The 22,573-nt window shown below is 37.5% G+C and overlaps 2 protein-coding genes across 2 annotated transcripts; one reads left to right on the forward strand and one right to left on the reverse strand.

The window, feature by feature from the left end:
- Window positions 1-2,222: 2,222 nt before the first annotated feature.
- Window positions 2,223-10,749, reverse strand: LOC119650594 (nuclear transcription factor Y subunit B-1). Its single transcript, XM_038053443.1, has 4 exons — window positions 10,526-10,749; window positions 10,120-10,433; window positions 2,502-2,577; window positions 2,223-2,339 (listed from the first exon to the last, which is right to left on the reverse strand). Exons 1-4 carry the CDS (start codon window positions 10,596-10,598, stop codon window positions 2,269-2,271), a joined length of 534 nt encoding a protein of 177 aa, XP_037909371.1. The 5' UTR covers window positions 10,599-10,749; the 3' UTR covers window positions 2,223-2,268.
- Window positions 10,750-10,997: 248 nt separating this feature from the next.
- LOC119650593 (methionine aminopeptidase 2) lies at window positions 10,998-20,302 on the forward strand. The gene is made up of 3 exons (XM_038053442.1): window positions 10,998-11,300; window positions 18,707-19,579; window positions 19,652-20,302. Exons 1-3 carry the CDS (start codon window positions 11,144-11,146, stop codon window positions 20,077-20,079), a joined length of 1,458 nt encoding a protein of 485 aa, XP_037909370.1. The 5' UTR covers window positions 10,998-11,143; the 3' UTR covers window positions 20,080-20,302.
- The last annotated feature ends 2,271 nt before the right edge of the window (window positions 20,303-22,573 follow it).

Here is a 22,573-nt window from a genome sequence, read left to right on the forward strand (position 1 = left end):
TCCAATGGAATTACAGCCGAATTGGTTAAATATGGAGGTGACCAACTACACCATGCGGTTTACCAACTTATGCCTAAGGTATCGGACAGCAAATCAATACCTGATGACTGGCAGCGAGGTATTATCTGTCCCATACATAAAAAGAGGGAGATATCATACAGTGTAGCAGTTATAACATATTTTTCCGCTATCTTGCTAAGCCGGATAGCCCCATAAGCCCAAAACTTCATCGACCCATACCAAAGAAGTTGCAGTTGCACAACCTCCACCCACGCGTGTTAGGTTTTTGTGATTTAATCCACTCCCTTATTAGGCTGCTTGGTAGTGTAGCTCCTTTGGGATTGAAGTGTTCAGTGTTATCAATACGACTTGAAAATTGACATCTCTATGAGAATAGTTTACCCCGGATGGGTTCAGTTTTGTTGACGTCTGACTCAAGGCACGTAACAAAATCCCCGTGTTCTAACAGGGAGATAATATGTGAGAACCAAGAACCCCGGCACATATTTCGCTGAACTGCTAGCATTCGGGTTAGCTCCAGTACGTGCCGTCTGGTTCCATATATTATCTCGCGCAGCCGGTGTTCACGACTGGCTAACCTGTTAGAGGAGTATGGTTGGTTGACAGACTTGGTGACCGTTTGGTGTCAAGGTGATTCAATGCTGGACTCTCATCGTAACACCTAGTTGCCGCAATCATCTTTATTTATTAGAGATTGTCCATATACAAGCAATAAAAGTCATTGAGAATACCTAATCTGGAGAATCTCCGCCCGGCTTTCAATGGTGAACTAAAAGACTGTTTCATTCCGTTAAGAAATTTGTTGGATTAAAAAATGCCCAGATCCGATTGAATCGTCCAAGTCCAAAACCAGAAACGCCATCAGCGGATGGACACTTAATCGGATTAGTTTTATTATGCCAATGAGGAAGAAGAAATCTTGCAAACAAAAATGTCTAGGTTAGGATGAAATTCAGCAAGGACATGGGAGAATTCTTAAACTTGAAATAAGAAGACGGTAAAATATGGTGAGCATACCCTGATGATGGGCTATTTTGCTAGATTTTATGATAGGAAAGGGGCCTTAGTCGTAAGCACAATTTATGTATTTTCTGCATTGTATTTTTTTCGAATGAGTCATTGTATTTCAGTCCTTATTAAAAGGTAAGCATAAATAATAGCGTTAATCTTTAGCGACTGGTAGTGGATAAGGTTTTTGTAATGTTTACTTGCCAACAGGGAGAATTGCATTCGGAAACATACTTGAATAGTTGGATGCAAGGAAGTTGAGTTGTTGTAAACAAAAACTAGCTTAGAGCGTTTTAGTGAAGCTATGTGTACACGGTTTTCCATTTATGAAAGATGTAGAAAATCTTGGGTTTAATTATGAAAAATTTAGGAATGTTACGTATTAAATGGGAGAAAACTTGATTAATTAATTTGTTCGCATTTAAAACTGCTCCATACCAAGACCACGTTTTCTCCCATTTAATACGTAATATTCTTAAATTGTCCATAACTAAGCCCATCATTTTTACATGTCATTTGAAATTTAGATGAAAAATCTATTTTGAAATTTCTTTAAAATTTAAACAGTTGCATCCTCGAAGTGATGATCACCTTTGCAATTGAAAAAATATCCATTTATAAGATATTTTATGTAGTTTCCGAAAATGGTATCAAACCTAAATGATTGAGGGGGTGGAAAATTGTGATTTTTTTGCGTAGATCAAGCTTTTTGACACTAATCACGAAAAACGCTGTAACTCTGTAACGGAAAAAGATAGAGCGCCCACTCCATGGATCAATTTTCCTCAAGAAATTAGTACTATCCACCATGAAAATTTGTACCATCATAAACACGACACCCTATGTGACTAAAAAATCAAAACCCCGCTTCACTTCACACAGTGTTTGGGTTTGAATCAAACATTCAAAAACAAGTACTGAGGGAGGCAACATAGCCGCCAAAATATCCGTATTTGCTGGAAATAACCATTTAGTAAAATAAAAACGATGATTTTATTCTTTTGTTATTATTGTAGCTTATTGGTAGGGATCACATCGCATCATGTGCGGCTTGTTTAACGAACGACGGTGATGAAGTTTGTAGCGTTTTAAAATTCTTATGTGAAAAACTAGTGCAATCTTAACATGCCCTTCGCCATAAAAAGAAGAATTTTTAAGAAGACCATTTCAAGTTTATTCATAAATAAATTATATGAAAAATAATAATTATTATATTTCTTTATACTATTTTTGTAAACATTACAAATTAAAATTTTGTGGATAATATTGGATTGAGTCGTCCGACGTTGGTCCAGGCATGATGGATGCATCTGAAAGAAAAAAAGGAATTTCATCTCAAATCACCTCTGAAAGATTGCGGGCTAAACATCTTGCTTCCATTATTAACGTGTTTCTTACCAAATTTACTTCAAGTATTTGTATTAAATCAAGATGGCAATTTATTCACCATCATTGAACAAATTGTTCCTTACCTTTACTAAACTCATTTGAAGAATCCTCATAATAAAGTGGATCCGGATATACCAAATTTCGATCTGATTTCGTTGACTGTAAAATAGAAAGGTTTAATATTGTAAGCTTCCAAAAGTAAAAAATGTGCTTAAATTAGTAGTTTTTTGACTTGTGTCGGCCATTTTCCAAGCGCGGAGGAAATATGATATTAAAAAAAAACTAGACTCAAAACGTCCCTTGAAGTTTTCATACTTTTCTTACTAAAAATTTCCGGTGAGGGATTCACTCATTGCATAATACTACACCTCTTTTAAATTGGTTCTTGCATATACGCCTTTGCTTCTTTGGCTTTGGGCATGTTTCTTTTGAAGGTTTAAACGTTTGAAAATTCGCTGGTCTTACCATTACTTAAGCCCGCCAATGTTCAGTTAGCCCTGTCAGTTACGCCTGAAGAGTCCACACTGAATGGGATGATTTGGTCAAAATGTTTGTTTCGGCTGGGAACGAAAATGTCATGTTTGCTTAGGCTGGGACCGAAAATTTTATGTGGATCTTTATCGCTGGTAAACATTTTTATTAAATGCCCACACATCAAAATATCTCAAATTCTCGTCTCAAGGCCTTTCATGTCGAGACTGGACTGGTATTGCGGCTTGGAGGTACGTGGATGGCGCTTTCAGTTCAATTTCTAAAATATAGTAATATACTACTACTAACTTTGGGGGGAATTGCGAACTCTTGGCCGCGTTCGAGAGAAGAATCCTCCGAAGAATTTTTAGCCCCCTACATGAGGATGGACGATTTCGTAGCATACATAACGACGAAATCTATGAGCGATACCATGACCGTCAGGTTGTGGATAAAATCCGGCTCAATAGGTTACGGTGGGCGGGTCACTTAATCCGTATGGATGAGGATGATCCAGCCCGGAAAGTCTATAAGGGCAATGTCTACGGTAGAAAAAGAAGACGAGGCAGACCCTGCCTAAGATGGAGCGATGGTGTAGGTCAGGACGCCAGACAGCTTTTAGGGATATCGGCGCAAAACCGGGATGTCTGAAGTTGCTTATTAAGGCAGGCCTAGATCGGATACCGGTTGTTGCGCCGTTGATGATGATGACAGACAGGCGGACGGACAGACATTGAATCAATTCTAGTAAAAGCGAATGATGTAGTAGATATTACCAAAAAAGGGCTTCGTATTTCAATGAAAAGATATTATAAATACCAATTTTGAATGCAACAAAGATTAACCTTAACATTCTTAATACCGACTTTCTTCAAGGAACGGAGTAAAATAATAGATATTCGGTATATATCCCCGTAGAATGTAGGAAGGAATTTATGATGTTTGGTTAGGTAAACACTTCTGAGAGCCAAGAGGTGTTGAATATTTTCATTTGTGTCCATTTTTCAATTTTTTATAATCTTAAGAATGGAATTGAATTTACAACAACGAATTTATATTAAATTTTTGCAGGACATGATTTTTATGACGGAATCTGACCCAACATTCTTCAAACGAGTCATTACTGGAGCCGAGACGTGTTTTTATTCAGGCGAGTGAATGGCATGCTACGAATGAACTGGGTTTTTAGTCGAAAAAGAAAACGACTTTCACAGTTTTGATAGATTACAACTATGCTGTCAGAAGATCAGATAGTTAGCAAGGAGTATTATTTGGGCATTTTGATATGTTTAATAAAGCATTTCGTTAAAAACGAAAGACTTAGTTGGTAAATATTTCGTGAATGCACTTTAATAACGCACCGTCATATAATCCATTATTATCACCGAGAAAACCAAATTCCTTTAATTCGGCTCCCTACGATTTTTTTCTGTTTAATCGAATCACAAAACCAATACCGGACCGTACTTCAGCAGCTAAGAAGAGATAATTGAAAAATCATTCCGTTACATTAGAATGGGACAATAACGATTTTGAAGAATAATCTTATATTTTAAATTGTCCCAAAATGGGTATCCAGTCCTGATGAAGCAAATAAATTATTCTCGAAACATCACCGTTCTCTTTTATTCATTTTAGCTGCTTTAGCGACGCATGAACAGTAACAGAGCGAATTGTATTAGTCACATAAAAATTGAGAATTGAATTATATAAAGTTTCATCTCAGGTTAAGGTTCCTCCGCATCACGACCACTCCAAATAATCGCACAAGAGCAATGTTTGAAAAATACTCGTGTTATGTTTATAACATGTCGAGAAACAGGAAGCTGGGCACCTGAAACGGTTTGTGTATCCCCCCCCCCCCCCCCCCTTTAAGTTCGACGTAAAGGGATATATTTCGTTTTATGCGTGAGCGTGTATTGTAATGTTCCGTTACGGCTTTAAATGAAGTGCTCTGACATGCTTCAAGGCCCTGATCCAATGTGGACTATTGCGCCAACGGTTATTATTGAACGCTCAGTAACTCGAATAACTTCACCATGCTAAATCTACTTCCCATTTGTTCATCAAACAGGTCTAAATCAATATTAAGCAGGTCTCCCAGTTGTTAGTTCAGAATGTTGGACTGATAATTTGAAGGTTTTCAAATGTGGGAATTTGCAGTCCTTTTCATCATGGATAATAACATCAAATCAAACCTTATCGTCGTCATACACCTACACAAATCACTATGCACTATCCGCATCAAAACGAAGTTTTTTAATATATGAGCTGTGGAGAGACAGCGCATCACTATTCGAACCTCAGGTTAAAGTTGCTCCGTTACCTTCTCAACCTTGCCTGAGAACAACGCTGGAATTCAAAAGAGATATGCATGTTTCAAGTTCACATTTGCGCCAAAATTGAGCAGATCAATAACCTATGGCTCAAGAGTAGTCCCTTTTCCGAGAACTTATTAACCATCTCCTTTATCATCATCAATAGCGTTGCAACCTGTATATAGTCTAGGCCTGCCTTAGTTAGGACCAAACATCCTTGTCTATCCCCGAGGTCCACCATTTGAATGAGGCCCACGCTATCGCTACATCTAACGCAAGGTTTTCATGTCTTCTTTCTCTAGCGTAGACATTGCTCCTAAAGGCTTCTGTCCGCGGCTTCACGGCATCCGCATCAACTCTTTCTCTTTGTCCGGTGACAAGCGAATTTATTTCCTTTTGTGCAATTAAATATATTGCATAAAAGGAAAGAAAGGAATTTACTTAACCTCCACTACCTTCCTTTCAATTCACTATTTATAATCCCAGTAACCACTTATCTAAAAATATAACTTTAAAATAATAATTTTCAATCTTAATTCTATTTGACAAATTCTTTTACATTTTTGCTTCCCATAAAACGATAAAATTCATTCAAATATTTCAAGGTTGATATAAAAATTTTCTAAAATGTTGAAAACGATTATTAATCTTTGTTTCCACATAGATTTAGTTATATTGTATATTACAAAATGCATCTTAAAGACTGTTTCTGGTTAAAGAGAAATATTGCAGGGGGATCTAGCTGTACTGACCAATGAATATCGTCTTAATTCGCGATCTGTTTCGTAGCTTTCATGAAATTCCTGGCACTTCAATAAAAGCTGCTCTTTCATCTCACTCATCAGGACCTTCAGTATCGTTTTCGCGCAGACTTCCTACATTTAAAGGTCATCTGTTAAACTGTGATGAAGGATTGTTTTGGGGATCCTGCACTCCTCTCAGTCATTCGAACACTTAATCGTTGGTCTTTGTCTAAAACTTGAGGCACATATTAAACCGCACCGGACGGAATCCCAACCTTCCTGAAACCTTTTGTACCATATGAAAGTTTGGCCCTTTTTCATCGGTCGGTCACCGTTAGCTTTCCGAAATATTTTGAAAAGCTCCGGTGAATGCACAGTGCTATTCTAAAATTTGTTTGTTTTTCTTGAGGACGATGCAGTAAGTACCTCTGCGCCAAATTTTCATCCCAACCAACGCTGCTAAATACAAACAAATCGAGAATCCGCAAGCTAGACCCTTCAGGTTAAAGGGTTTTGTGTTTCTCTATGAGGAATGATGAGTGCATTATAATTCCCTGTGTACCTAGTTAAAAATTCTATTGTACCCTATTTTTTAAAGAGCCATTTACACAAATAATTTGATCTAAGCTAGTATTGCATACATATATATGTACGCATTTCCATTTTACTCCGTACGCGAAAGCATACATATATGATTTAAATTAAAAACCGCTAGTACACACTTTGACCTGACTTTCTCTTTAGTGTTACATTCATTTTTTTTTATGAAGTCCTGGATTATAGATACGCTTCGGAACATTTTTTTTCATTAGAGGAATCTATCTTTCACTCCTCTTCTCTAATCTTCATATTATGCCCTGAGGATGCCAAGGCAGGATGGGACCTCCAAAGGCCAGCATCGATGGAAGATATGATCCGCTGGAGAGCTTCCTTCCCATCGCGGCATTCATGTCCAATGATTTACGGCCCCACAAGCGCGGTCGAGCCGCTATGTTTTTGTTTTAATTTCCAGCTTTAGCTCGCTTGTTACATTCCGATAAGTACGCGCGATGTTCCATGCTTGTTTGAGTTTCAGGTTCCGGAGGGAAGTCACGGTATGGACACGTGAAGCACATCAGGGACTGAAGTCCATCCTCTTGTTGGGGCCGAACATTTTTCCGAGAAAAGGGAAGGGAGTTTCAAGATCATGATTATTGTCTCTTTCTTTCGCAATAAAAGATGAAATGATGAAAAATATTGTCAATCAACTGACATTGCCGCCTCTGCACGACTGATTCCACCTTATCTCAGCTTAAAGCATTTGCAAGGTTATCGAGACTGCCAGAAGAGACGCTTCGAGGATTATGTAGGATGGTCAGCAGAGTTGCTTCTAAAATTGTGATATTTTCACAATAATTTTATTACTATCTTTTAAAGGGAGAACATGCATGAGCATTAATTAGCTATCAGGTAATACACTGCAAGTGACGAAGCGAAACTCGTATTCCTTTAAATTTTACGTGCGTAGAACCGACCGATTATCAGCTGGAGGAAGTCGTTCTATGTTCTTAAGTAATCTTGTAGCACTATGTAAAAGGTGTATTTATAATAGTTTGGTGCCAATCCCTTCTACGAGTCCGTTAGTAATTGTTATAACCGCATTTTGTTTGTATGATAATTAACAAGAAATGTCTTCATATCCGAATGGCTACTTTTAAAAAAAAAATTCTAAACACGTTTTTCTCAGTGATTTTTTTCACATTTGGAGAAACTTGTAACGCAAAAAATAATGAACCGATCATTATGAAATTTGCAGATATGAGCCTTTATAAAATTACCAATAATATGAACTATTATATTTCATATATCATATTCTTAAGGGTACTTTTTTGCATAATTAGCAAAAAAAATATGTTGAAAATTGAAATATTTTTGTCCAACAGCTGAAAAATTTTTAGTTTTACCTGCATTGAAGTTCGTATTCTTAGAAAATAATTTAGTAATGTAAAGCAAAAAACAGTGTTGCGCAGTAGTTAACTAATTTGGTAGTTAATTATTCGACTAATAATTGATTCAGTTCTTAATTGCAATGATCGACTAATAATTGATTAGTCGTAATCACGAATGAACAACTTTTTTTTTTTAATTTTCACTCGTTATTCAAAACTTACTACTAACAATTAAAAATCGGAAAAATTAGTTGCTCATTTATGATTGCGACTAACCAATTGTTAATCGTTAATTGCAATTGACAATTAACCGTCTGTAGGAATCGGGCGTAAGAAAAGTGTACGAGATGAAGATGAAGGTTTTGTAAAAACAAAGCATTTTTTAAAACTGCCTGTCTGTTAGTAACTTTTATTGGAAACCAACTAAATTGATGATCTACGAATTTGTTAACAAGTAATCAACAACACGATTTTATACTAACTGATCGGGGGGGATCGTGGAGATTACTTCTCTTCTGTGGGTGTTTTTCATGGTTATTGGTTGGTTTTCGAGGGGAGGGGAGGGAGAACTCGAATAACTTGCTAATAACCAACTGCAAGTCTACAAACAACACCAAAACTTCAAATTTCACAAGTACAACAGCGTTTTTCAGAATTTCGCTCCGCCAGAAACCCTAAAACGGCAACGTTTTTTTTTTCAAAAAATTCAATGCCTTTAAAATCGAGAACGGCAGCCCTAACCTCTTCTATCGAAAACGATCCCCACCCATTAACATAAAAGAAATCTAAAAAGAGCAAATGCGGTAGCTCTGTACACAAAATACCCATAGAATAACGTCGGCAACACTGTTCCAACATTCCCAGGTAAACGTCACTCAAATTTCAGCACACCTCCCAAACCCAAGACGTCTATGCTTTTACACAATTCATAAGAAAATCACAAAACCCTTCAAATGTATTGCGCTTACTTTTCAGTTATATTCAACTTTTAATTATCAATCAAAACCGTTGAATAATTCGTTAGTTAACCATCAACCATCAATCAATTGAAATTATTCGAATAACGAATGGAAATCAAAACATTAGTTACACATTTTCGAATAACAATTGAATTTTCAATTATTATTCGTTTGCCGTTAATCGCAACTAACTTTTGCACAACACTGGCTAAAACCTTTTTGGTTTCAGATCAAATTTGGAGTCGCTACACATTCCGCAGTTGGAGGACTCTAGTTACGATCTTTGTTGGACTAATGCCTCGTAATTTAGTTATTTTTGTCTTAACATTTTCAAACAAATCTCAAAGTTGTTCTAAATATGACTAATAAAATGCCCATGTTTGATTGAATTCCAATTAATTTTCACAAAAGAGTGGAGTGGAGTAGAGTGGTTTCCAGTTTATTCGTCATTCTTAGTGCAATGCAGATGTGCAGACAAGTAGCGTTTCATTTATTTATATTAGACCGTTTATTAAAAATATCATAGAAATTCCAATAGAGGTATAGTAATGCCTGTACCTAGGACCTGGTGTCTTACAAGCTAAATTAAAATGAATTGTTTAAAAATTAGCAAGTCTCGAAGCTTCTTTTGCACATATTGATGATCAATTCGTGGTGTATTGTATTCTATCGGACATATTTTTAGGTGACATAGAGCGGAGTCTCATCACCGAAAAACGACCAGGAAGTGGGAAATAAAATACCACTCACCGGCTAGAGCCTCCGCCATAGTTCCATTTATCACCATCTCATCAACACCCCACTTTGATGCCTCATCTTAATTGTCACTGATTCTAGCATCTCTCCATTCTCGCGGCTCACCTAGCGGAGCTGGTCTCCTTTCAAAATTCAAACAAACAAGCACTTTCGTGGCTAGCAGTAAGTTCTTTCATAAGCATTCTTCTCTTTTTTATTAGATCGCAAGATTTTATTATCTTGAGGTTTCTCTATCTAAATCAAGATCTCGTACTAAAAATCCTGTTAGAAATAAGCTCTAGATGATGACATGTGTCGTTGGCCCAGATCTCGCATTGCATTTGGAAAGGTAATTTGATGCCAGATGTCACATAGATTGTGGCAACCCTTTCTCTTTATATGCAAAGGAGCTGGGGACTGTCCTGAACGTTATATTCAACTCGTGTATTGAAAACGTATGGCAAATCATGTCCAAAATGCTCGAACAATTTACGACTAAGGCATCCATTTCATGCCTCCAAAATTTGACTGGTTAAATGGGTCTTACCTCTCGATATTTCTGCAAATACATCGTCAGCGGTGCCACATAATTATCAAATCCTAGAGTTTGCATAGCGTGCAGAATATCATCACCATTCACTGTTTTCCTGTTCTCACTGTGGCTTCGGTCGATTGCTTCCGAAGTTATGAACGAAATGAATTCCGACACGCACTCCTGAATGCATTCGCGGGCATCCTTCGCTATTTTACCGTTCTCCGGAATAGCTTTCTTCATGATCTTGACGATATTGCAGATGGGTAGGAAACGGTCCTGCTCCCTAAGTAGAGTGCTTTTCGACTGACTGTCGGTGCTCTCTTCGTCTGGGGAAATATTGCGAGAATTTAATGTAAAGTATGGAATCGGCGGAATTCGAATACAAAAGAAGAGTTAAGATCCTTTAGTAGACGCTCACCTGATCCGTCGTCTGGGAGCATGTAGTTATCTTCAGAAAACAGGGATGATATTGCATCGCTGTTTTGATTCATTGCAAAAAATACTGTAGCCGTATTTTAAAAAAATATAAAAGTGATATGCAACACTTCCTGAACAACAAATAAATAACAAGCCGATGTCAGCGACCATTCGCTCTTCTTGACATTTGGTGCGCTTCGTTCCAGTCTCGAGACTCGAGGAACAGTATGTACAGCAAACAATGAGTATTGCCAGGTACGAAAATGTTATTGTAAGACTCTGCAATCGTGCAGACTCAATTAAGAATTTTATCGTTTTGGTAACTATGTGTAATCAAAATAAGTTTCGAAATCTATCTAAAAATTTTGTTAAAACTAGTCTGAATTGAAACGTTGTCTAAAATAACTTTGTCGCGCCCTGTACCTTCCAATAAAATTCCAACAACGACGAGGTGAAATCTGTCATAAATTTATACTTGACAGCAAATTTTCCATCCACTCGTGGTTGCTATCGTTGCCGTGCTTAGATCGTTTGTCGCGGCCGTAGAAGTTTTTACGTTGAAACTACGTTAGTAATTTGTTGCCAAAACGATTCAAGGAACTATTAAATAGATCGTGCGATGGCAGCAGTTGAAACTAAATTGCCGGAGGAACCGAAAAACGCGGAGTCTACCGGTCGGGAGGATGCAGTGCTTGAAGTCAATGAGAAAAGTGAAGTGAATACGTCCGGAGAGGGAAATAAGAAAAAGAAAAAGAAGAATAATAAGAAAAAGGAAGGTAGGGTTTTGACTAATAAAACTTGATAAGTTAATGCAGAACTACTCGTCCAGACAATATCCAAACGCGGTGAAGAGCCACCACCTTGATCAAGGTTTTAGGTTAAAACTTGCCCTGATTGGAAATGCTATAGCAAACAAAGTTTTTGGCGATATGGAAGGGGCCACGTGCTTTAAGCAAATATTTTCGTATTTGCAGCCGGCATTCTGTTTTGTACCAAGTTTTTCTTTGTAGATTTCGAATCCAACGTCTTCTCACATGCGTGTCCAACGTTGCACCCTGCACTACCGTGTCTTTCTTCCAAAGCAGTTGTTCATCTGCCTCTGCAATGAATGGTGATAAGACTTTCGCCACTCCTTGGAATTGCTGCGATTGTGCTTAAAATATCTTAGCAGGTCAACAAAGTACTTTTCCAGTTATTAACTGTGGACAAAATGTTCCGCAATTGCGCGCTACTTTGACTGTCAATTTAGCACTCATTATTCAGTCTGAGGGAGGCCCAGACACAACTACCAATTTTACAATTAGCTAAGTCATGGGGCAAATCATATCTTTTGATTACCCATCAAACAAATCATTTGCTCTACGATTTTTCAATAGATTGAACTTGTCCGTTCGATTGCACATTGCTTGCGATTACTAATTTTCTGGTTGACACAAAGAAAAGCGATTCTTGCTTGCATAAACATTTCCTGAAACTTGAATAGAACTTTGTAGTTTACTATCTGGTCTCTGAAGTTTCTTTTATTTTACCGAACTCTCATCAGTAGTCCGATTTCGCGTGTAGTTGCGGTCCTCTATTTGGTTCTTTTGAAGGTGCACACATTTAATTTCAATTATTGCTATTTAAGAATGTTAATATATTGCTTTGATGGATTATTGTTGACACGTTTGCATCATTGCATTTTGTTGCCTAAACACTAGGGATACACTATTATTTAATATTTTATTATAATTTTAGGCTAGTTATGTTGTTACTTCACTGTAGATGGTATTTTACTTGTCATTTATCTTACATTGCGTTCACTTTCTAATTCTATTGTTTATTACCTACTATTATGTTAATTCCTATATTCTATGTGTTAATTCATTGGTTAAATCGACCGTTCAGCAGCGGATAAAAGTGTTCCTTCACCTTTACTTTTCTACCATTTGACCTAAATGCGCTTACTAGTTCAAAGGGTTTACAGTTTCAATGGACAGACGAACGCTAAGATAATCTGCTAAGTTTCAACTTCGGCCAGCAACAAAAACCAGATTAATAAAGCATGACTTTATTGTTTGAGTGCCATAAGTCTGTAATATAGGTGTTACTTCGTAACCCCACCCCCATTTTTGATTACATCCCAGGTATATTGCGAATGCAATTTCTAATCAGTTTTTTTAAATCGTACGTCATTGTACATTTTATCCTGAATGTTTTCTTTTTATTTTGTAAGCGTATTGTTTCTGGGTTGATATTCCATGCTTCAGATAAGGGGAACAATCCTTTATCGGGTTTAAGTCCAAAAAATTGTCGAACTAAGGCAATAGATCCAGATCCAGTGAATTTAGATAATGCTAGTTCTCAAGCTGTGCCGTCTTGCATGAATGAAATTCTGCAATTCTGAAGTGATAGATTGTAGATATGTGACACAAAGGTGTTTTTTTGCCCAGATAGCGTTGTAACTTCAATAAATTCAATTGGGTCGAGTCGTTCTTCAGCGATGCATTTCCAAATCATTACCGTTGGTGGATATTTAATCTTTTAAGTATCAGAGAAGAATTCACCTTATGCGTACATAATTTGTTATCTCAGTCAAGGCCTCAAGACGACATTCGTCGCTAAAGATGATCTACCGAAAAATTAAGAATTAAGAAATTCGAAAAAAAATATCCAAGTTATTCTTTTTTAATAACTTGAATTGTAATCCACATGCAAACAGAGCCATTATAATCGCTGCCGCGGCATCACTTCTGTTAACTGAGGTCTCTTTCCCTTGTAGTTTTTTTACTACTCTGGAAAATCTCCGCTTTATCACGAGCAATATTGAATTTTCTTGCGATTTCAGCCATCGCTGTATAGTTTAACCTTCCATCTTTCAAAAGGGACACAACTTGGGTTTCTTTCTCCACCTTGATATCTCCTTCCCCACTTCCTAGTAATTTACCGTTATTATCTAGATATGTGTCGGTAAACAGGCTAAAAACCTGGCAAATAGCTATTCTGAACGTAACATCGCAATTTTGTCGAGAAAAATTACAAAGCACATTCATCGTCGAACCAGCCGTTCCGACTCTTTTTGGGGCTGGGTCTGGGGCCAAGTATGTTTATGGCCGTATTTATGATAACGATCTTCAGGTGATTGTGAAGATCTTCAGTCTCCTCTGTAGGGGCGTGGACATTAATGAGGCTTATATTTCTGAATTTGCCTCGCAAGCGCAGAGTGCATAGACATTTGCTTATGTTTTCAAAGCTGATAACAGCAGGTTTCATGTTTTGGCTGACTGAGAAACCTACTCCGAGGTCAGCCCTACCCAGTCCCCAACCTGCAGGACCAGTTGGTACAATTTGTCTGGTTTTTAGGCACGGGAGACTCGCCTTCATCCAACTCCGTCTGCAGCTTTTCGTTAAGTAAAGGCTCCCAGCGGTCATCACATAGAGAGTGGAGATAGGGTTTGGTGTTGGCTCAGCAGGCATTTCCCAGGTTTTATACTCCATCGTGGGTAAAAATCCACATTTCGCCCTGGGACCTATACTATCCTTTGATCACCAAGATGCCAGCAAATGGCTGCCGAAATACGAATACGGAGGTCAATGATCGTAAAAGGAAATTAGAATTTGTTTCTTTATTTGTTCGGACATGAATTCTGCCAATGTAAACACGCCGTGCGCAGCGTTCAATACTATTGCCGAAAGTATCTATCCGAAGTGCTTCATCTGCTCATTTAGGCGGCCCGCTCTCAGTGGAAATTATAGTGCTTCATTGAGGTTGGGCGCCCGTTTAAATTTAATTGTAGAACATACTGCATCAGGTGATTATTCCACGTTTGGATAAATTGGTCGAGATTAGCTTTGTTGTGATATGCCAGGAATGGGGAGAGGGCATTTCCTTCGTGAACACGGACAGAAACAAAAAGCGGTTTTGATGCTCTTCTCTTCGAATTTTGCTTTCGAGTTCGCCATAGAACAGTTTTATCGAAAGCTCCGAAGCCGAATTTATGCAGTGATCTCAAAGTTGAAGTTTCAAAGTTTACAATGTATCAGGATTGGGTCAACTCTGCCTCATCGCGTCGAGTCAGTTTTAATAAATATTGGTTTTGTTACAAAGTACTAAATACAAGCAAAAAAATGATTCTAAAGAAAATATCTTGAATCCCAAGAAAACGTTTTCTCCACTTTTTATAACCGTTGCTATTTTAAAATATACATTTGTTGTTAGGAATGAAAAAAAATTGCAATGGAATATTTGCTTTCCGCCTTTGGCACGAATAAAGTAATTCTAGGTATTGCCGTTTTCTGCCCAGCTCTATATGCGTATTCGGTGAGTGTCAATAGTTATATGCAGACAATTGTTTAATTCAGACGCCGTTTGAGATAGACACGCATTTGTCTGAGACAAATACAGATATTTGTCTTAACCAGGCGGAGATGTTTGTCTAGTACCGACATTTGCCTGAGACAGATATTTTATTTTGTTTGGCACTAGTTTTCGTACATTCTGAAGAAATTTTGACATAGGATAAAACTACTGCGCACTCCTGGGCTGCACCGGAGTTCACCATTCCGCGTGAAAGTGGTAGTCGTCGGAGCGTTAAGCCGAAGCGTATTCGTTATTATATATATGTATACGTTTCCCGCAAAAATAAATGTCCTCTTTCTTTCTATCGTCCATCATAAGAATCTTGAATTCTTGAAATTAATAAATATTTGTCAACGTTTTTTGATAGAAGTTCGGTGAACTTAAGACCATTAAGATTCTAAAGTGCATCTGTTTTGAGTGTGACAATAGTAGGACAATCTGCAGGCTCCCTGCTGTTGCAACGGTTGGTCGAAAGCTCGATAGACACAGAGCAGACTGGCTTCCGGTGTGGGTCTTACTACATTATCAACAGTGTGCAGAGTTTAGATCTTCGTTTCACATGCTCTTCATAGATTTCGAGAAAAGTATAAGCTTTCTCGTGTACAGAGATTGTATGTGGCGTGCTCTACGGAATAGGGGCATCCCGAAGAAATTAACAGCTGTTATCAGAACGGGATATGATGGCGCCAAATCCCATGTGCTGCGTCGTGGTAAAATTTCAGATGAATTTGAGAACCAAATCGCAGTCCGCCTGGGTTGCATCTTATAATCGATATTATTTCTTTTTATTTTCGGTGAAGATCTTCATGATGTCTTATGCGGAGGAATTGGAGGGGCTCAATGGACTATGAGATATTTCCTTACACGTCTCGATAACGTTGATGATATCAGTTTGCTTTGACAGTGTCATGAGCCTTGGTAAAATGGCTCTGTATTTGGAAAGAGAGGCATGTAAAGTTGCGCTGAAGACAAACACCAACAAACCAAGGTTCTCAGTCTAAAGGGTTATCACACTCCTCAATCTGCATCAATCGATGGATTTGTATATATAGGAAACGTAGTTTCTTCCAACGGTGGCACCGGACTATATGTCGTTCATGGCATTAACAGTGCTAGTTCCGCTTTCGCTGCCTAATCTAAAATTTGAAACTGCATTTATCTCAACACCAAGATCACCTATACTTCTCCTAACTCCTTTAATTTTTATGCTTCTCATATCTGCTTTACTCTTTCCTTTCTGATAGTTGGAAAATCGCCAGAGTTCGATTGCTCGCATTTTTCATTACTTTCATTTAAGAGATCGTACACGGAACCATTACTATTTTTTTCCGTTCACTGTCGTTTAAAATACAATCTTGATGGTTTTAATGTTTGAAGACCGTCTTTTTTTAAGTGCAAACAAACAATGAATGCCTACAATTTCCTAAATCTGCGGTAAAATATTTTTCCCTGATTCCCTTTTTAATGTTCTGTTTAACACAAAACAAACTGTTTACTATCTGTCCATGTGGCTGCCATTCGCATTTTCTCGGAAACCGTTACAGACTTGGTGAGAAGGTGGAAATTGTGAACGCTTACGCATACGGTGAGTTACATCGTTCTACGTGGGGGGTAAAATTTTTTTTTCACCAAATATAGTATCTGGTTTCAGTTCTGGAATTTGATACACAAGGGGGGAGGTTTGGAGGCTTAAAAGCGATCACTTCTTTCACGGACCATTCTCAGAACTTACCCAACCGAAGAATCTGAAAATAATCAGGAAGCTGCCACTTTATGGAGCCTGAGCTCTGAAATATCCTTTATACTGATCTATTCAAATAAAGTTAATAACACTATAATTTTTAGTAATTGACTGCAGAACCCCTCTTAAGTTTATCCTAATATCATCAAATGCAGTAATACAGACTATGATATAGAACATTACTAACAAAGTTGTAATAGGTCAGAGTTGCCGTTTCAATCCAAATTCTAAGAGTTTGAATGTCCGTAGCACTCATAATATATGCATATACATTACGTGCCAGGTACTAATGGGACAACTGTTTATAAAGAAATACACAAAAGCTTTTAGGTATAAAACCTAAAATGCCCAGCTTCTGGTTTCGCGACTTGTTTAAATTGAATTAAATCTCTCACAGATTAAATCCATCGCCTTTTTGCCCTTTGACATAAGATTTAAGCATTATGTATGTGTAATTTAATCTGCAGTGGCAATAAAAGTGGTGCTGAAAGATAAATGATTAATCCGCGATTTCGGCCAAATTTCGGTAAACTCCAAATGAAGCATTTCCACATATTTTCTGGTGCTTATTTTCCAATTAGAAACGGAATTTTCGATTGTGTTTTTTATCTTGTAGCAATTCAAAATATTACATCTCCGTCATCATGTTGTTTCTTACTCGCCATTCTTGTTCCTCTTGTTCCGGTGGATCCGTCAAGATTGAATTTGTTACATCATCCCATTTTTTCTTCCAACGCAATTTGCATTCAACAAAGACCATTTTGTGTTCCTTAGAAGGCAATTTGTCGGCGGTTACTTAACAGCTAGACGCCAATCAAGTAATTCTGCGTTCGAGTCGAGGACCCCTTTCCAGGGTCCCGAATAATGTTACAGACCGCACCACAATCTGAGTATTTCCCGCTATGGACTTTCCTTTGTCAATAATTTGTTTATAATATTTAATTCTTTTGGTAACTTAATGCTTTGATCTTCACATCAATTGATTACACAAAATTAGTTCAAAATCACTTTCAAATTTTGAGAAACAATTGTAAAATAACTTGTGTCTCTTTTGCAGAACAAATGCCCATACTTGAAAAAACAGAATATTTTTTATATGCTGTCTTATCATGTTTATGCACTTGAAATTCAACTTTCTTTAATCATTCAGGAGAATATAATATGATGCGATCATATCAGATACGTATACAACTTCTGGGGTCGTTTGGTATCTTGTCATTTTCACCGGCACCGTTAGCTTCTCGGAAAGTCGCAAGGAGAGCTGACGCATATTGTCAAGAACCGTCAGCGATGATTCCTAGATGTAGGAAGTACATCATGGTCCATTGAAGCACTTCACTCCTCCAGTCAAGGTAGCGTGGAGAACGTCACCGATAATAAGAAAAAGTAAGATTGTTAACAAAATGCAACTCAGATGGACTCCGCTTTGAACTTCAAATTCCTCCGAAATTTTACCTTAACTCGAAACGTAACATTTGGCATCGACACCGCAGTCCGGCTCACTTTTTCAGGGCAACCCTGTCTAGGCCTGTGTACGATGCGCTTTTTAAATATGTTTGCCTCCTGTTCGCTTCTTTATGGAGTATGGAGTAACTCTCTACCCCTTCAACCATCGCTCCGTTACCATGTAATTGCCTAAATGATAATATCCCATAATGGATTTGTGGTAAAACCCGATATTTATTAGAATTACTGAATATCGATTCACTTTGAAGTTCAGTTCAAAAATATTCTGCCTTTTGAAACTAGTAAACTGTCAGGCAGCAATATTTTACCCTAAGTATAACATATATATGTGTCCGGACGGGTCAATCCCGGTTCAAGTCTCACTGGTGGCAGAGAGATTTGTCATCGTGACTGAATCTCCGATACCAGTCGACTCAGCTGTGAATGAGTACCTGAGTCAAAATCAGGGTAATAATCTCGGGCGAGCGCAATGCTGACCACGTTGCCTCCTACACTGTACTGTAGTGTCCCGTTACGGTCTTGAATGAAGTGCTCTAACACACTTCAAGGCCCTGATTCAATATGGATTGTTGCGCTAACGGTTATTACTATATATATAACAGCGAAATTTCTCATTAAAACATTTCTTTCTGCAGCTCAAAAACAAAACGAAGAAACCAATGGTGTGACAGAAGAAGGAAAAGAGGAAAATGACGATGATGATGATGCCAACGAAGAAGATGGCAACGATGAGAGCAAGCAACCGGCCTCAGGTGATGGTACCGATGCTGCCAAGAAAAAGAAAAAGAAGCCTAGGAATAGGAATAAGAACAAGGGCAAAAAATCGGAGAATGGTCAAACCAATCCTCCGTCAATCCCGATCGCGGAGCTATTTCCCGAAGGCAATTTCCCTGAAGGTGAAATCATGAATCATCCAGCAGTAGACGACCGTACTGCAAAAGATCGATTTACGAGCGAAGAAAAACGAGCTCTGGATCGTATGCACGGTGATATTTACAATGAACTTCGCCATGCAGCAGAAGCTCACCGTCAGACGCGACAGTACATGCAGAAATACATTAAGCCGGGAATGACAATGATTGAAATTTGCGAAGAGCTGGAAAAAACAGCCCGAAAATTGATTGGAGAGAATGGCTTAGAAGCAGGTCTTGCTTTCCCAACGGGGTGTTCGTTGAATCATTGTGCTGCGCATTACACTCCGAATGCTGGCGATACAACGGTTTTAGGCTATGATGACGTCTGCAAAATTGACTTTGGAACTCACATCAAGGGACGAATCATTGATTGTGCATTCACATTGACGTTCAACCCAAAATACGACAAACTTCTGCAAGCGGTGAAAGATGCTACGAACACGGGTATCAAGGAGGCCGGAATCGACGTAAGGTTATGCGATGTCGGAGCAGCTATTCAAGAGGTAATGGAATCTTATGAAATTGAACTGGATGGTAAGACATACCAAGTGAAGAGCATCCGAAATTTGAACGGCCATTCGATAAGTCCTTATCGTAAGTAGCTAAAATATTGTAAAATATTAGTTTGTTTATTGCACAGTTACTGATAGTGCATACTTGTTTCAGGCATTCATTCAGGAAAGACTGTCCCAATCGTTAAGGGCGGCGAAAGCACTCGAATGGAGGAGAACGAGTTCTATGCCATTGAAACGTTCGGTTCCACCGGACGAGGTCTTGTACATGACGATATGGATTGTTCACATTACATGAAAAACTTCGACGCACCATTCGTGCCACTTCGATTGGCTTCCTCGAAATCGTTACTGAATACAATTAATAAGAATTTCGGAACATTGGCTTTCTGTAAGCGTTGGCTCGACCGTGCGGGAGCGACGAAATATCAAATGGCTCTGAAAGATCTTTGTGACAAAGGCGTCGTGGAAGCGTATCCACCACTTTGTGATATCAAAGGATGCTATACAGCTCAATACGAACACACGATCATGTTGCGGCCAACTTGTAAAGAAGTTGTATCACGTGGGTCAGATTATTAAGATACATACTCAAGCGTGATGTATGAGAAACTACAGTTTAGGGAGACGGAAAGTTGATGAGTAATGAAGATGGAAATGAGAAAATTTAATCAAGGTTTACTCTAATTTAATTTAATGATAAATTGAATACAGTTTAGAACATCAAGTGTATGCATTGAGAAGAGAAGAATAGTTTGTTATAATATTTTTACCCGAAATAAAATGTATCTGGTCATTCTTACAACTGCCGCGTGGTTCAATGTTTCACCTATTTTGTATTTGCTCCTCGACTAACAAAGAAGGTGAGTTCCCTTTTGACCTTCCCATTAGAGTTTATATCAATTTTTGAACGTAAGTTACAATTTTTTTTACATAAAAACGGGATTCAATTCAACGTCGAAGTTACGGTGTGTAAAACAAACTCAGGATTTCAGGCATTACGCAATATTTTTGAGAAGGGTGAAGAGGTGCCATTTTGAATCAACAGAAAACTCCCAATATTTTCTCTAAAGGCATAAACGCTAAAAAAAGCACAATTTTTATCAAATGCTCGGTTTTGTTCTTCTGATCACATCACATCATCAATTTAGTGAAGAAATGTATTCCATTCACCATAATCTTCAAACCAACAAGGAGGCAGGGGCATATTAAAATACCATGGTACAATGAGCTCCGTTAGAAGTACGTATGTTCCTTTGATCTTAAATCATTGTCTCAATGGAAAGAAAATATACCTTTCCTATATTACATATGGATGTCTAGCTAGGCTGTTAAATTGCAAATGGTACCAGTGGAAAAGAAGCCAATCAAAACTTATGAGCATGCGCTTCTAAAATGATCTGTTCGCAAATTCTTTGCAATCTTGTATATTCGAATCAAGCAGACTCCACAGGAGAAACTGTTCCTCTCTGCCCTAAATCTCATTTTGTTGAGCCGTAGTCAACAAAATAGATTTAGAGCAGAGAGAGTGGCTGATTCAATTCGCAATCCATCTGCGTATTTGATTGGGCCACAAGCCCAGTGTCTTTCTGGAGTTCACTTTTTTACCTATCCTGTGTATATTTTTCTTGATTTAAATATACAAATTGTTCAGTATAATCAAATCTGTAGGGCTCGTAAAATCAAGATTATGCTTCGTGTAGACAGTTTCGTGATATTGTTTGAGTGTATAGTACGAGTGGGCTCTTGATCCATGTCAAATAGGAATAACATAAAAAATATGACAATATATATAATATTGTTTGTAGTCTAAGCAAAATCTGTGGCTTTGATGAAATCATGCACAGATGATCCAAATTATTTTTCTGGAGAAATTTTGAATGAAGGAAAGAATTCGAAAAGAACAATAAAATGCAGTCTTTTCTTTATTCATTTATTTTCACGCTTCCTGTTAAACGCGTAGTTTCTAATTGTCGTTTTCTTGGTGTATATTGCGAGAGTTTCTACATACTGCGCACCAAGTAACATTTTCAATATAATAATTAGCCATTTTATTAACAATTCACACTTTTATTCCACCCTTTGCATTTTGGTTGAAACAGTTCTTTCTGAGAAGGGTAGTTAAGATAATCATTTAACTCAAGTCTATTTACAATGCTTTCAGTTGGAATTATTTCTAAATGAGTAAAATATGAGGAATAATTTTATAAATTAATCTTAGAAATAAGTGAAGGATTGTAGATTTGTAAAGCAATCGAATTGAGTGTAATATATGAGTGTTTTAACAGAAAAGAATAAAATTGTAGAGTGACGGCAATTTGCAGCTGTATAATGTTTACTCGACCTCAGCCTCTTCCTTTCAGAGCCCATTGAAAATAGAATCGTCGCTTGTATTTTATCATTTCCAGTGAGATATATACAGGGTGTTCATAACTATTGGATAAAGTGTAAAAAATATTTAGTATTTTTCTATTTCTTAATCATTTGGCTGCCCCAGGCATTTCAATTTCTAGAAAAAATTCGTCGCCCTTACACCAGTAAAATCAACTCAGAAACTTCGTCAGCTAGAGCAGGGGTATAAACGTTGAATCGTGGGTAATAGTTGCAAAAAATATGTTTTTCTCCCCTAAAATTTTGCTTTTTAATCCTATTTTCCTCATACCATATACAATGTGCTAACTTTTTTATAAAAAAAATGAATATCTCTTTCGTCATAATAAAGCGTTCCTAAGATCATTCCATCCCATTTTCACAATTAGTGGTAGTTACAGGCTCGGTAATGTGAACCAAAAAAATAAAAAAAAAACAAAAATTTCACAAAATAAATAAATTTATTTTCGATGAAGAAAAATATACTTGATGAATAAAAATTAAAAGATGATTATATTCTAAGTGTTTTCATTTTTTTTTTATAGAAACTGTTTAATGTATTATTATTATTCTGTTAAGGGAAAGTCGCACCGTGTCCTTAAAGAGCTATTATGCCCCTTTTGCTGGTTATAGTGTACCTATTAATCATAGTATCTCAAGCAAGCCTATAACCGTCAGGAACTTCAGTATATTCCTTACTTCCAGA

This window comes from Hermetia illucens, chromosome 3 (genome assembly GCF_905115235.1).
Source record: "Hermetia illucens chromosome 3, iHerIll2.2.curated.20191125, whole genome shotgun sequence".
Lineage (NCBI taxonomy): Eukaryota > Metazoa > Arthropoda > Insecta > Diptera > Stratiomyidae > Hermetia > Hermetia illucens.

Bases quoted from the DNA above. Each gene is read 5' to 3' on its own strand.
- LOC119650594 (XM_038053443.1), bottom strand. From the start codon at position 10,598: ATGAATCAAAACAGCGATGCAATATCATCCCTGTTTTCTGAAGATAAC. The intron at 10,434-10,525 runs GTGAGCGTCTAC...ATATTTCCCCAG, and splicing joins GCTCCCAGACGACGGATCAG to ACGAAGAGAGCACCGACAGT. The intron at 2,340-2,501 runs GTAAGGAACAAT...TTTTTCTTTCAG, and splicing joins TTCAAATGAGTTTAGTAAAG to ATGCATCCATCATGCCTGGA.
- LOC119650593 (XM_038053442.1), top strand. From the start codon at position 11,144: ATGGCAGCAGTTGAAACTAAATTGCCGGAGGAACCGAAAAACGCGGAG. The intron at 11,301-18,706 runs GTAGGGTTTTGA...TTCTTTCTGCAG, and splicing joins GAATAATAAGAAAAAGGAAG to CTCAAAAACAAAACGAAGAA. The intron at 19,580-19,651 runs GTAAGTAGCTAA...TACTTGTTTCAG, and splicing joins CCATTCGATAAGTCCTTATC to GCATTCATTCAGGAAAGACT.